Source organism: Nyctibius grandis, chromosome 1, assembly GCF_013368605.1.
Source record: "Nyctibius grandis isolate bNycGra1 chromosome 1, bNycGra1.pri, whole genome shotgun sequence".
Taxonomy (NCBI): Eukaryota; Metazoa; Chordata; class Aves; order Nyctibiiformes; family Nyctibiidae; genus Nyctibius; species Nyctibius grandis.
This window is the reverse complement of record NC_090658.1, coordinates 25,566,941-25,582,317: the sequence shown is the minus strand read 5'-3', so window position 1 is coordinate 25,582,317 and position 15,377 is coordinate 25,566,941. Positions and strand designations below refer to the sequence as shown.

The window sequence follows — 15,377 nt, the reverse complement described above, 5'->3', positions numbered from 1 at the left end:
AATTCCCTAAGCTTAAGCGATGCAGGGTCTAGATTTCAGTCCCTTACTTAAGATCAGTAACTAGAAAATACAGTTTCATACCCTTTCCCCTTTTGATAACCCATGGAGCTCTACTGAGTTTGGCTTTGCACAGAGGTGAGGTCCACCTGTAGCCTCCAGTTTCATCTTGAGACCTCAAGCACTGAAACATGAATTTGGCTTTGAAAAGGAGTGGGAAATTTAGAGCGGGGAATTTTACTCATTGTGTCTTACACAGAGATTAGTGACACGTTCTTGGTTGCGCACCTGTATTCATCACATTGCTGATCTGTGCCCATCACATTGCTGAAGTTGACTGAATTAAGACTGTGAAAAATGATCTTATACCTGATGGAAGTGAGGCCCCAGCCTAGCTTACAGGCAGACGGGTCCCTTTGCATGACACAGCAGCAGTTCTCTGATCACACTTGTCCCTCTAGAAACTGGCATAATGGTGAGATTTTCCTAGCTTCCAGTTCACCTGGGGAGAAATATTTAAAATGTGCCCTAAAGGTAAGTCTGTAATAATTCTCATAAAAGTATGTTATTTTTCCAATCAACTGAATACTTCCTTGATGATATCATTTTCTTTAATGCTAATGCTTCCTCCTGCTTTTAGTTGCAACCACAAAGTACTTACAATCCAGTACAAGCTAATTACGTGGATCATTGCCATAGGAGGTATTTGCTTCACCTCCCAGGAAATCATTATCTGTCATGATCCGCCATTTGCCCTGATGGCTTTGTTTATGTTATCATCCAGGTCTCAGAAAGTCCATATTATCTTTCCCTAGTGGCATCTAAAGATTGATTAGTAGTCGTCAGAAAAGACTATGTGGCAATTAGCACTCCAGTTGGTCAGTGACTTTAACACTTGCATTTGTCAGGAAGGATTTTCTAGACTTCCTGGATGACCTAAATAGCCATCTAGCTCTGGGGTCACTGGAGTATTCCCTGATGGTCTAGGAAGAGCTGAGAGGTCAGGTAGATCATATTGCTTCTGTTTGCAATTGGATGATAAAACGCGTTATTAGAAGAAAAAAACGCATTCACTATTCCCTAATACTACGTACAACTGGGGAGAGGTCTGTGCGATATCCAAGCTTGCCCGAGGGCTATTGATGTGAATTCTTGTCAAGGAAAGTCCGATTTAGTAGAAGCCAAGATCAAGATCTCTACCTAAAGTGGCTTGTCTTCATGTCTGTTGAGTAGGATGGATGGTTTGTTCCTGCTGTGCCTTTGGCAATGCTCTTCCTCCCCAAATAGCAAACAAGTGTAAGTATTTACAGATGTCTAGTATGCTTCATGCTAATGAAGTTGAAGTCCAGCCAAGGGTTCGCTGAATTTGAAGGAAAGCTTGTCATTGGCTTTACTGGGCTTCTGTTGTGTCCTTGGGACTTCAACTGTCACAAACGTGCAAAAATTTGTATTATGCATGCGCTTGCTTCCGCTGACCTTGCAAGAGCAGGACCTGCTAACAGAGCTGATTAAACAGTAAAAAAGTATTTAGCAGCTGTCTTTGCAGATAAAAAAGTTTTTCAGATTAGTGTGAATAATGGAAAAAAAATTACTAGCTCTAGCCAAGTATTCAAGCACCTGCTAAGTACTTGCGTATTCCTCATAAATCTGCATGTTGCATTAATTTTACCACAAAAAACTACATATGAAAGTTGATAGTGGACGCTGCGTTACTCGTTATTACTCACGGCATGTCATGTCCAAGTCAGACTTTCAGTTGCCAAGGAAGAAGACACAATGAATTGAGACCAATAATATATTCACAGTAGAGAACAATGCAGTAATAACTGGGCCCATAAATTACCTCTGCTCGAACCAGGTAGCCCAGCAACAAGCATCATCCATCAGTCAAAAATTAAACCAGTCAAAAATGAAATTAGCCAAAAGTTTTCATAAATATGTTATGTTTTCTTACCTAGAAAGGGCCTACACTGAAAAACAAGACTATCTGGAGCTAGCTAATTCTAAGTATCTCTGTAGCCTCTTTCTTTTCCCTTTATATCTTTATATATCTGGCATGAGTCCATTTTGTAGAATACAAAGGATTTTTTTTTCCAACAAAGCTTCATCCTTTCATGGCAGCTGAGCCTCAGAAGTGCCCTTTGCCTTCAAAATAATTTGTCAGATAAAGGCGCTCTTGCCTTTAGTGTAGTAACTTCTCAGCGTTGCTGATCTGGCTGAAAGCAAGATTAAATGGAAACGCAGTATAACAATATGTGGCGTTATGCTATCAGTCTGTGGAGCTTTTTAAAGTTGTAAAGATTAATATTTAACTTTCAGCTAACTTTTAAGGTAAATATATAAATTAAACTCACTTCTAATATCTGATGTGCCTTATACTTGATGTAGCCTTAATTAGGCCAAAGTCTTCCACACTGCTGAGATGCCTATTAAGCAGGCTCCCAGGGCAGGCTTCGGCTTCTACGCCCGATACACCAGCTTTATAGCTACGAGCATTCCTCTGGCTTCACACAAGTTACACAAGGGAAGAATAAGACAAAGACACCATTACTGGGTCCAACTGTATTTTGGACTATGAATGCTAGAAGCGTTGCTTACCAGGAAATGGACTTCATCTTTACTAGCACAGCAAGAGCTACACACAGGGGCTAGGATGACGGGCAGCATAAGTGAGGAGCAATCTCTCTTTTTTGGATGAAGACAAGAGTAACAGCAGGGAGCTTCTGCTGTGCCCTGTTTCTTGTACCTGCGGGAAACTGCAGGAGACTGATTCTTGCAGTGAGCACCTGTGGACCAGCTTGTGCCACCATTAGCACCAGATCACTTTCTCCCTTGTTACTCACCGACAGAGAAGGCAAAAATATGAAATGCCCTATGATAAAGTATTTTATAATTGTTCCAGAGGGATTTCTCTCTCCACTTGTTCAATGATATAGTACAAATTAAATGTCCTATTGATATTTCTGTTCAGGAAGAAGCTTGATGGTCCTCTATATTTAAGCCTGATTTCCTTTAAGCATTTTATCTGTCCAGCTAGCCAGCACTTTCATACCATCTAACCACTGTAGTCACATGGAATGGCCTGGTCAACTGGCTGCAGAGGGGACAGTTGACCAGGCTAATCATTAAATAAATTACTTTGGTACCTCACCACTATTTTCCCAGTAAATTCCATTCCCCAGTACACGCACAGCTGCCAAAGCTGGAGACCAAAGTGGTTGCACCACTGCCACCAAAACTCTGCCCGAACTGCAGAAGACCTGTACAGGATCCCAGTGCTGTCTCCGAGCACCCCCCTGTGACGAGCTGTTACAGAGGGGAACCTAAGGCCTGGAACAGAGTCTTGATCAGGTTCATACATGAAGGCTGAAAATCAGGGATCTGGTCCACATTTTTCAAAGATGATGCAACTTTCCCTCCAATCTATCCTTGAGCTAAATTAGGATCTATGCATATAAAACTTCTGTAACTTCAGAGGTAACTTCTATATGTCATTTGTGTGCCCACAACTATACATATTATTAAAATTCCTGATACTGATATTAAACATTAATGAATTTATCTCACAACATTCAACAGCCTACACCATTATGGTCATCCTGTGAGGCTTAAGCTGTACCATATACATATGTACAATTTACCTTCACTTTTAACAGATAAGTATACCCATCAGCATGGTGGCAATGTTTTGCAAGCACTCTATAAGCAGTCACTATTCCCATAAACGTTCTATTTACTTTCCTGAACATATTTGAAAATTACATCCTGAATGCAATTCCAATGCTACACACGTGCTCTGGGAAAAACAATTATGCCTTTGTAGGAAAATGTGAATTTCAGGATTCCAAAGCAAAAATCCTGAGAGAGAATGAAAAGCATCTCCAGGATGCCTTCCCCTAAGTTTGACACACATTGCAGGAAGTTCTTATTTCAAAAGCCTCAAGAGACACTGCATTTATCATATCAGAGTGATAATACTTCAAGAAGACATTGTGAGTAAAGCAGCTTAAACAGCTCAATGCTACAGCTGTAACTTAAGCTGTTCTCATTTATTACTACCATTGTGACTGATAGAGTTTGCACTCTCCGTAGCATTTCTTATTCATAATAGTGTAATTGTTAACTAAGACTTTGATTCAACTATTTTTATAAAACATGCATAAAAGATGCAAAGTGGCAAATTGGAGGTAATTACAATTAATTGCACCAGCAAGTACTAAAGCACCTGTAGCCTAAGAAAATCATCATCTTGCAGCAACACACTTATGATTTTCTGAAACAAAACAGGTAAAAATAGATTTAAATCAGATTGTATGAATGGATCAATAGACTAAAGGAAATTCCAAGAATTACAGGGCAACAGTGCCATCTCGAGGTCAGTAGAGAATTAAAGGAAGAAGAAAGCTGCAGGTAATGCTCTGAAGGTATTTTACTTTTAAATGCAGAAATTATTTGTTCCATCTACATGTTCCAAGAAAAAAAGAAAAAAAATACTGTCAAGTCATTTTCTTAGTTTGGTCTCGTTAAAAGTAAAGCATTTGCAGACACCAGCCATTTCACAACACAGTCTTTCCTGAATCATTAATTACTAATTTATTTTCTCGGTTGCTTGGTTTCTTCCTTTCACTAATTGGTACCTGCATTTTGCAGACGGCAAAGCATACAACAAAATTCTTGCATCCTACGTATTTTTTTCAGATTAGACTAACACTACTACATATTCTACCCTTTGCTAGTTTATGGATTATACAATAAAGATCCACATGAAGGACTGCATTGCAGATCTTCTGGTTGAGGCACAGAACAGAAAAATCTGAATATACAAAGATGGTGAGAAAGCAGAGATTCACCCTCCAAATATGTGTGAGAATCTTAAACAGTATGAAAGAATGCAGCAGGAAAGCTGCACTGATCCATATGGCACAGCTGCTTTGGCTGTGCATACCTGCCAGACACTTCCAACCGCACCTAGCGCAGAATACTGGTAGTTTTAGACTAGCAAACCAAATGGTCATATTCTAATTCTTTTAAGCAAAGGCTGTGGTGAAAACAGTAACTACTATGCAAGCAAATATGATAAGTCCTGCTGGGTGGTTAAGAATCTGCTAGAGCAGAACTGTTGTTTGGTGACACAAGTACTCGTCTATCAGCAAGTACACCAAACTAAATAGATGTTTCAAATAAGATTCTCTTTTTTTGAGAAAGAAACATCTAGAATACCTCTTTAGATAACATTTGACCGAACACTGGAACAGGCTGCCCAGAGAGGTTGTGGAGTCTCCTTCTCTGGAGACATTCAAAACCCGCCTGGACGCGTTCCTGTGTGATATGATCTAGGTAATCCTGCTCCGGCAGGGGGATTGGACTAGATGATCTTTCGAGGTCCCTTCCAATCCCTAACATTCTGTGATTCTGTGATTTATAGCCCAATAAGGAAACCAAAGCTTTGAAAATTAGCTGTTTTCTAAAAATGTATGTTTTATGGCATTTCAACCCAGACATATAAAATCTTTATATAAAATATGTCATACATTACAGTTCCAAAGGACTTTTTAAAATCAATGAGTCTGAGTTAGTTCATGAAACTTACACCACCTCAAGCGAGCAACTCCTACTCTGGCAGAGAATTGTGAGGGAAAGATGGAGATACCTCATAAGCTTAAAGAAAATAAGGATTTGCTAGTCAGAGTACAATTGCCCCTCCCCAAACACAGGTGCTAATACCCTGGCTGGTGTCCCGTCCAGGACAGCAGTCTCAGAGGATCAGTTTATAACACAGTTTCAAGGCAAATCAAAGAAGATGTTATTTCAGATGCAATGCCCAGAAGCAGCCCTTTCAGGAGCTTGATGGACAAGCCATTGAGCTGCCCAGGCAGAAAGGACTATAAACTCATCAGTTATGCTAAGCTGACCCATCCTGCTCATTAGACAAAGACAGTAAACTAAAAGTATCCTGTTTTGACAGGTCACCTAGTTAGTAGGAAGAGACAGCCTAAAATTTCTTTTTGCTCTTTTAATAGTTAAAAAACATTTACAAGTACAGACAAAAAGCAACTGTTTTTCCACATATACAAAATATCAATACTTCTTTTATCACGTACTGTACATTACATGCAGCATCATTTTGACCTAGATTGTGAATCTCTGCATGTTTTTCATCTGAAAAGTTTTTCACACCAGCATTTAAAAAATCTGTTTTACAATATTAATTCTTTATATTTTCAGAAAAGTAATGCATGGTAAACAGAAGGATGAGCAAAGTATTTTTTTCTTTAATAATACAATTCATTCAGCTTGTTTGATTTGGTATCAAAACTACCTGTTTTCATAACATAATCTCTTATGCCCTTTATCATGAACTACCTATTGTAGATTGTTTGTATAACCAGTGTTAAAATAAATTTTCAGTAGGTTCCAGCTTAAAAGTGAGAGGCACATTTAATCAATTCTAAAAAGTTAAATACTGTACACCTATGTTACATCTTCAGCGCATGCCCAAGATTTGTCTGCTCTTTAGTTGATAGTTTTTTTCCAGTTCAGACAGTGCTTGAGCCCGTAGATTTGCAGCATATAGACGTTTTTTGAGATCAGAGCATTTCTCTTTGGAAAGGGGATGGTTTTCCAAATTAAGAGGAGGCACAGCATTCCTTTCACTTCCATCAAACTGTACATTCTTCTTGGTTGTAGAAAAGGGGAGCAGGAGTGCATTATCTTAAGAAATAAAAAAAATAAGTACTAAATTATTGCATCTTTCAGCATTTATTGCTTAGCTTGTCTTTTAACCCTGTTACCCATTTTGCTAACTACCTATGGCTTTAAGTAATCTAATTAAATGTATTTCAGTTCACAGCAACAATTATTTTCCATTTTTGGAGGAAAAATTGAAAAGGCCTTCGAATTATTGTGGTAAAAGGATATATGCCATTGTAGTTCCTAGAGTGTACCTCCCAACACCTAAGGAAATATTAGTTGACATAAGGAGAAAAGACATGGAGTTTCTTCTGAAGGACAGGACAGTAACATAATCCAGTTCCAAAGGGAAATGGAGAATTAGGCTCTCAGCTACCGAAAATCCTTGTCTTTCCTTCATAGCAGGGGCAGACCCAACCTGTCCAGTGGTCTTTCTATATTACCCACATTGTTGCAACTCTATCCTTGTATTAAGTCAATGGGGTACAAACTAGGCTCCGATTTGATGAATAGAGTTTAGGTGCATTAACGATTAGCAAGGGAATTTCACTGCAGCCTCCAGGACAGGAATTTTCATAGTATAGCTATGCTTTAGCCGTATAGAACTGCCACAATCAAAAGGCAGTTAGTTTTGTTTTTAATGACTTAGTGTACAAAAACTACCATCAAAAGATGGTAAAGCAGCTGAGTTGTCTCTCATAAGAGCCAATGTCACAAGGCTCAACTCAGGAGAAAAAAAATAAATTAGACCTTACCAAAGGTCTACCTGTCCTAATTGTAACTCTGCTGAAGCCTTCATTTTCAATTCATTAGGCTAGAGCAAGGATGCAATAATCACAGAAAAGTTATAAGGATCAAACTGAAGGTGCTAGTGAATGTTTCAGCATTTTCTGGTTTCATATCAGTAAGCTATATCTGTTTTAACATTAAATCCTTCCCTAAGAATCAGAAGATGCCTTTAAAAATAGGGCAGTGTCTAGGACAATGTCCTAGAAACCAGTATTTTTGGTATTCCATGTTACTGTGAAGTGAACCACACAACTGACTTTGAGGTGAGATTAGGGATCTAAGGTGTGTGAGATGCAATCCGGTTATGAAAAAGACAGAGTAACTGAAGATAACGGAAGCAATCTTGATTACATATTGGAGAAACACTGAGTCCATTCATATCAGTACAGGGAGAATTTTAGAAACAGTATTACAAGAGTACTGTGGAATGAATTTGAAGAGTAGCAAACATGATGACGAATATTTAATCAAGTGATCTACAGATATTGCAAGATTTGGTCACTCTTGTAATAAGTATATTCACTTTTCTGCATTGTCTCTCTTGAGGTATTAACTACTCAAAGTGGTTTTACCCATCTTCAAAAATTAATATTCATGTTAAGATCAAAATGTCATGTAAACGGGTGGAAATGCAGAAGAGAACAGAAGCAAATGCTGAAGCTCATTTGCCTTCAGTCATCTAGTCGTAGAGGCAACATCAGAAAGCCAAAGGCAAGTTTATTCTTAATTTTATATTCTTTAAGGTATCAAAGTAAGACAAGATATTGACAGTTGGAATTCTCAAAATTGACAGGAATGTTAGAAATAACCACTAACTTCTGGTGGCATTTTACTTGTGTTCTTTCCTGCTGTGATAGGCACTTCTTGAAAAAAATACAACTTCAGTTTTATTTGTATTAGAGGCAGTGACGTGCTTATCTTGCTTTATCTGAGCAAAACTAAATGAATAGATCGTTGCTGCATGTTAAATGGTGTTCACATTTCTTTGTTCTAGAGTACTACTTAGGACCCAGCCATTTAATATTCCACCCATATTTCAAAATGCAGATACTTGAATCATATTTCCTAGTAGATGGGTGCAATGAACAGATGATACTACCTCTTATGATAGTAAAGACTGAACAATCAAGGCCAAAGTGAGGGTCAAATATTTATGGTGTAATAACTACTGTAAAACAGATTGGAGTACAGGTAGTCAGGAAGCATTTTCAAAGCTGTTTTTTCCTAGTGAGTTAAACTGGGATATGATAATAGGAGTTTATGTTCTTCAGAGCTGATACAATACAGCAATCGCAGCTGGGTCACTTGCAACAGATATTATTTCCCACCTTGAAGTTTTTGGAAGTTGAACTAAAGTTGAAGTGATGAGACATATGCAATTTTATTAAAATTAACTAAATCAAAGGTCTATAGAAAGACATCCATAAGTAAAATAAGCACAGCTCTGAGAAAGTTTGGGCTACAAGTCAGCACTTCCATTAGCTTACCACAATAACGTAATTTTCAAACCAGCACAAGACTGCAGTGCTGACAGTAGTCAGTCACACTCATGGCTGAGCATCATTCATTAGTCTTTTTGCAAAGCAAAAAATCAAGAGTCTATTCCCAACCATGCAGAGATAATTGGGGTTTGTATCGCTACAATGGGACTAGGTACAGCATGCTGAGCATCAGGGGCATTCTTCCGGTCATACCAGCCTACATTTATCAGTGCAAGTGGCTTCTTGTGTATTTTCATACCTGGACCATCTGCACAAGTTAATGTCCTCTGCTGTTTGTAGTTCCGCACCAAGTTTTCAGCTCTGTTTTGAAAAGAGAAGTTTAAGCTTTTTGTTGTAAAATTGTAGAGTTTCTAATACAGGCGCTTATAGGTTAGTAAGATACCTAGCAAGTTTGTCCTCTGCCAGTCTCTCTCGAACACAGAGTTCCCGTTCTCTCTCTGGAAGTAGAAATATGGTAGTATGTAGTGTTAAAATGCAAATGTTAGAATGATCGTGCATGATGGATTTTCTTGCAGAGAAAGACAGCAGTAACAGCCTGTCAGATGCACCCATATTTCTGCTTCTATGGCTCTAAACAAAGCAAGATAACTGCTGTGTAGATACACCTTTATCAATGCACCGATAAAGCACAGGCCAAGTACCCTGAAATGCCAGGCATGCTTCCCCCCAGCAACTCTGCCATATTGGCAACAATGAAGCTATAACAGCTTTCTATTCTGCACGTTAACTCATGGCACACATGACACTAGATCTAAATAAATATTTAGATACCAGCTACTGTAATTCAGCTATGAATAAACACTCTGTTTACAGCAACAGCAGCTGTTATTCAGGCTCAGAAAACAATATATATGGTTAAAATCTGTATTATAGAGCCTACTGCATATGCAAAGAGGTATTTTACATGGGCAGGAAATCCCAGCACCTGAGGACCAGCCATCTATACAGTTTCACAGGCAAGCTACCTGTAGGGTGCAGCTTCTATATAAGCAGTTGACAGTTTACTCAAGTATATTTTGCTCACCTTAGGTTACATATTAATATACCAATGTTAACTTACACAGAGTAGGTGAAAAGCAACCTACACTGCACAGTGCAGAACAATATATTTTTCTGTATACTTTCCTAATTGCCACTCATGTTTATTAGTCTTCCCAAACCAGACTTCTATGTCCAAACTGCCAATTATATCTTAGTAACTTAAAACAAGAACTAGTATAGATGAGTAAGCATTCTTGTTTTAGTCGACAGAATTCCAGTAGTGAATGCAGGAGTACGATAACCTAGTGCATTAAAATGAGGATTTTGAAAACTGTCAACCTTTCCTTTCTCTGCACTTATTCTTTTGAATCAGAATCCCATTGCTACCCCCTTCCCAAAGTGGAATATCATACGTTCCAAACGTTGCTCTCTCTCTTTAATGGCTTGTTCTCGCTTCTGTAACTGTTGTTCCTTCTGTTTCAGTTCATTTACTGCAGCATCTGAATGCTGCAGCTTTTCTGGCTCCCGTGATATCTGGCCTCTTTTATCAGAATTTTGTCTTTGTTGTTCTGTCACCCAGTCTGCTATCAAGGGATGCTGCAGAATATCTTCAACAGAAGGTCGGCAATAATCCTAAAGGAAAGACATTACCAACAGGTTCCATCTGTAACCAAGAAACATTAAGGCCAGGGATTCCCAAGCAGGTGGAACCCAGCTGAGGTGCTATACAGTGAAGGAAAAGTTGGAGAAAAATGGAGTTAGGAAGGGTAGTGCAACCAGATGACAAAAGCTGAGGGAGGAGGCTGTTACCAGCCTTCAGATCCAGCAGCTGCAAGTCTGGCTCTCCCAGGCATGCACTCCTTTCAGAGCCAGAATGGGGTGGTGAGCCTACAGAGGCAATTGTCAGTAGTTTCTGGAGCTAACACTCTGCATCTCTACCTGTCACTTGATTCCTGAAGGATCCATACCCGTTGGAGACTTGGGTTCGTATTACAGCCCTGTTGGCACATGCAGTATTCTCAATACCCCCATGCCAGCCACGGGGGGTGAGCTATACTTTAGCCATATAGAGCAAAATCCAAAATGAAGATAAAACAACCCCTTCCAGCTTCCAAACACACTAGAACCATTTTAACCTTTAAGTTATAAGACCTTGTTAAGCATGTTGTTAGGAAATTCTGTATAAGCCAGTACTGAGACAGCCTTTTTGCATCCTGCAAACCTTGTGTAACTCTTGAGCTGCTGCCTTTGCTTAATGGACTCAAAGCACAATTCCTCCCTCCTTCCCCTACAAATGATATTGCCAGCGACAAGGTGATAGCAACTACTACTACAGATCAGTTTGTTTCATAATTGAGAAGGAAAACTAGTATTTCAGTACTAGTTCAAATTATAGGTGGAAAAATTAGTAATCGATTCTTACCTTTACATTCAGCATCTCTTTGAGAAGTTCATTCAACTGGTCTGAGTAACGATACGGTATTCGTCTGAACTTCCCTTCCTTTATTTTTTCTGCCAACTCCTTTTGGTTGTAAGCTTTAAATGGAGGCCTGAAGAAGAACATTTTTCTTGGATTCTTTCACTAGTTTTACAGGACTTATTTTCATAAAAAAAAAAATATCAGACTAAGAAAAAAGCTGCAATCAAAGGTTTGTTTTGACTACTTAATGTCAAGACCAATACAGAAATAAAAATCTAGAACTAGTCTCCGAAACCTTTAAGCTTTCATCTATACAAAATTTAATCATAAATGCACTAACAGCTATGTTTCCACATCATTACCACACTAATATACTCACGAGAGAGCACATAATTCATACAGGAGACATCCTAGAGACCAGATGTCAGATTTTTCATTGTATGACATGTGGTTCATTTGTTCCTAAAGAAAGAGAACAATCTTAAGTTTATTAACTAAGACATTGTTCTACTATTGCAGGATAATCAGCTACTGTTCAAACCTGAATTAAACCATTACTGGGGTTACTTTTAAAATTCCGTCTTAATCAACCTCCACAAGTACTCTTACTAGCAGGATTTTAACAACTTTTGGAGTACTACACTGTAGAAGACTGAAGTGTTGCACCAGTCTTCACTTGATAGGACTCCATATTTCAGTCAACATTAACCTTTTCCACACCAAATGCACTGTATTAGGGAAATAACTCATTCTTGCTTATTTCCACTACAAATTAAAATCCTACCATCAAGAGGTAATTTAATAAGCTCTTTACCTTAACACTATGAAATATAAAAGTGCTCTAGCTTCCCCTGTTCCTTTTCAGAAACAAGATACTCCAACATAACTACCTTACATCTCTAATATTCCAAAAACATAGCAAAACTTATACAGTGAAGAACAACCTTAATTAGAAGGCAGTGATGGTGTGAGGAAGAAAGGAGATTAAAATAACTGCAAAATAACCTTGTCTCCAGAACATACACACTCTACAAAAAAAGTGACCTGCATTTAAGACTAGTAACTCTTCCTTAAAACCTCCCAAACATTCATGGACTCTGAGACCAACATTGCAGAAAAAAGATCTTGGAGGGACAAGAGGGAAGATGAGGGACAGAGGGAGCTCTTACTGGAGACATGTAATATGGAGTTCCAACCAATGTTTTGGCAAAGCTGGTGTCATGGTGCAATATTCTAGCCAGTCCAAAATCTCCAAGTTTCACATTCCGCTTGCTATCTAGAAAGACATTTGCTGGTTTTAGGTCACGATGCACAGTGACTCCACCATCACTCCGTCTGTGACATTCCTTCAAGGCCAATGTCAATTGAGTCAGGACTCGGAGGACAAAGCTTTCTTCCAAGTAATGCCTGAAAGATGAACCCATTGTTCAACAAAAGTATTCTCTGAGCATACATCAGTTTAAGTAGTTGCTGCCAGTCTTAGCTCTGTAACTTTTTAATACTACTGCTATAAAACATCACTGAACCAACCCCAGCACCTTTATAGAAAACTAACAACAGGCATCTACACATGCTGTTCTAAAAATGCAAGTTTAAAAATAATCACCCCAAATACGTTGGAAGACATCTAGACTTTTGTTGAGGAATCCCTGTAATACTCCCTCCCTCCCCCAAAGGGTCTAACAAATACATAGCATTTCCATTACTTATAACAGAAACATCAATTTAATGCTTTTGCGATGAGATTTGCCCCATTGATCACTTAAAACAGGGTATTTTCAGCTGTTTCTAAAACTGTTATGAGCAACATACAACAACAATAGAGCCAAGATAGGACTCATTTTTAATATAACCCTCCTGAAATGAAAATACTGATATGTTTGGGGGCAGCTGCAGTACCATTTTAGATTATTCTCACAAAGCAACACATGTGGTGTCATGTACTTATTTAACCCAAGAATGTGAAAACTGATATTATACTTAAGAAGTAGGCTGCTAAATCTAAGATTAGACCAAGGTGAAGTCTTATCAACTTGGTGTCTCCACAAGCTTTATATGCAGGCACAGAAAGTGGTTTTTAACATAGTGTTTGAAATCACTTTTCGCTTTCATGTATTTTGGTGTTGGTGTTCTAACAAAAAATAGGGTACAAGTGGTTTTACTGACAGGCGAAAGGAAGAACCCACAGATCAAGCTACCTATCCGCAAGAACTGTTTTACGTTTTCAACACCATATGTAGCGTTGCATCCAGAAAGCCTTCAACAGCTTTGACAGCTTCTGCCTCAGAAGAGAGCTCAGGGTTTTTTACTATTTGGACATAAACATCCAGTCAGGTGGTGCATTCATTAGCACAATTCCCACCAGTGTTGTAATTTTGTACAACCCTTTCACATTTCAGAAAAATTGTTTGGTCCAAAGGATGAGACCCAAAGCTGTTCAGAAGTTATTAAGAAGAGACATATTTCACGTTGAGCTTTTTTCTTTTGATTGCCCGAGACACTTCATGCTAGGTACTCCAAAATTGCCACAAACGGATTCCACGTGCCTTTCTTTCCTGCACCTTTCGATTAAGCCCGCCAGGTCACCCCCGTCACAGTACTCCATCACAATGTACAGGGTTGTGCTGCTTCTGTCGATGATCCGATCGTAGTACTGGACGATATTCGGGTGTCTCAGCTCGCGAAGCAAATTCACTTCCGACACAAGCATTTGTTTCTCTGCCTCTGTCATCGAGCCATAGCCGAGCTCCTTCCATACCAGGATCTAGGGAGAAAAAAGAAAAGCCCTTAGGGAGCCACTTACACACAAAGCCAGGGGCAAGAGGGGCTTTCAAAGCCCCTTCTCTTCTCTCGGAGAGGCGCCAGCACCCAGCTGAAACCCATTGCACCAGCACGCTGCGGGGGAGGCACGACTGACAGAGCCGCGCCTCAGTCCCCCCCACCGCAGCAGCCGCAGCAGCCGCCGCCGCCGCCGCCGCAGCAGCAGCAGCTGCTGCTGTTACCACCTCCGCCGCCTCACCTTGCCGTCGGCCTTGCGGCGCACCTTGCGGCACTTGCCGTAGGAGCCGGCGCCGATGGTGAACAGCACCTCGTAGTCGTCGAGGCGGCCGGGCATTGCGACGCAACCGCTGTAACCTTCCACCCGCCAAGACCGGCCGGGCACCCGCGCGGTTCAAACGCACCTCCCCTCTCTCCCATTGGCCGGGCTGCCCAGCCCCGCCCACGCGCCCCGCCTTTCCATTGGCTACGCCGCCGTAAACAGCCACTGCCAGATTACGGCCGTTACAATGACGTCAGGGAGTTATCGCGAGAGCTGGGCTGCGCCGCACCGCCTCCCGCCGCCTGATCGTCGCCGGCCGGGGGCTGCGGGGACACCCTGCGGGCGGGGTTGGCGGTGTCTCGCCGGGCTGCCACCCCGGCGGGCACGGCACGGCGGCGAGGGTACACCCCGGAGGCGGGCAGCCCTCTTCCCGGGGAGGCGACTTCCCAGAGCGAGGCGGGCAGCGGGTGTCCGTCTGTCCCCGCAGACCGGGTGAGGCAGGAGGCGGCCGCGCGGGGTTCCGCCAGCTCGGCGGCCGTTGCTTTCCTTTCGCCCTTTCCTTGCCTTCCTTTCCTTTGTTCTGAGGAGAACAAGCTCTGACATGACCAGCAAACGAACCCGCGGAGTTCTCCTCGTAACTGCAGTGGCGGGTAACAACGTTTTTTCCAGTAAAAATAACAATAAATCATCCCCTTCCCTGAAATACCTCTCATTGAACAGATACTGAGAGAAAATTGGAAGATCTTAACACAGATTTTTAATATTGAGAAGTGTTTAAAAAACCTCAAGCTATTTAAAATAATAGAAATTTGTTCTGTAAAGTTGTCCTTTAAAACCAATGAGGAAAATTCACAGAATCATAGAATGGTTTGGGTTGGAAGGGACCTTAAAGATCATCTACTTCCAACCCCCCTGCCACAGGCAGGGACACCTTCCACTAGACCAGGTTGCTCAGAGC

General features: G+C 40.6%; 1 protein-coding gene across 1 annotated transcript; it reads right to left on the bottom strand.

Annotated features, from left to right (window-relative positions):
* Nucleotides 1-6,348: 6,348 nt before the first annotated feature.
* On the bottom strand, nt 6,349-14,494 carry NEK2 (NIMA related kinase 2). Its single transcript, XM_068411060.1, has 9 exons — nt 14,399-14,494; nt 13,926-14,143; nt 12,549-12,786; nt 11,759-11,841; nt 11,383-11,509; nt 10,373-10,592; nt 9,361-9,415; nt 9,217-9,278; nt 6,349-6,708 (listed from the first exon to the last, which is right to left on the bottom strand). Exons 1-9 carry the CDS (start codon nt 14,492-14,494, stop codon nt 6,482-6,484), a joined length of 1,326 nt encoding a protein of 441 aa, XP_068267161.1. The 3' UTR covers nt 6,349-6,481.
* Between the last annotated feature and the right edge of the window lie 883 nt (nt 14,495-15,377).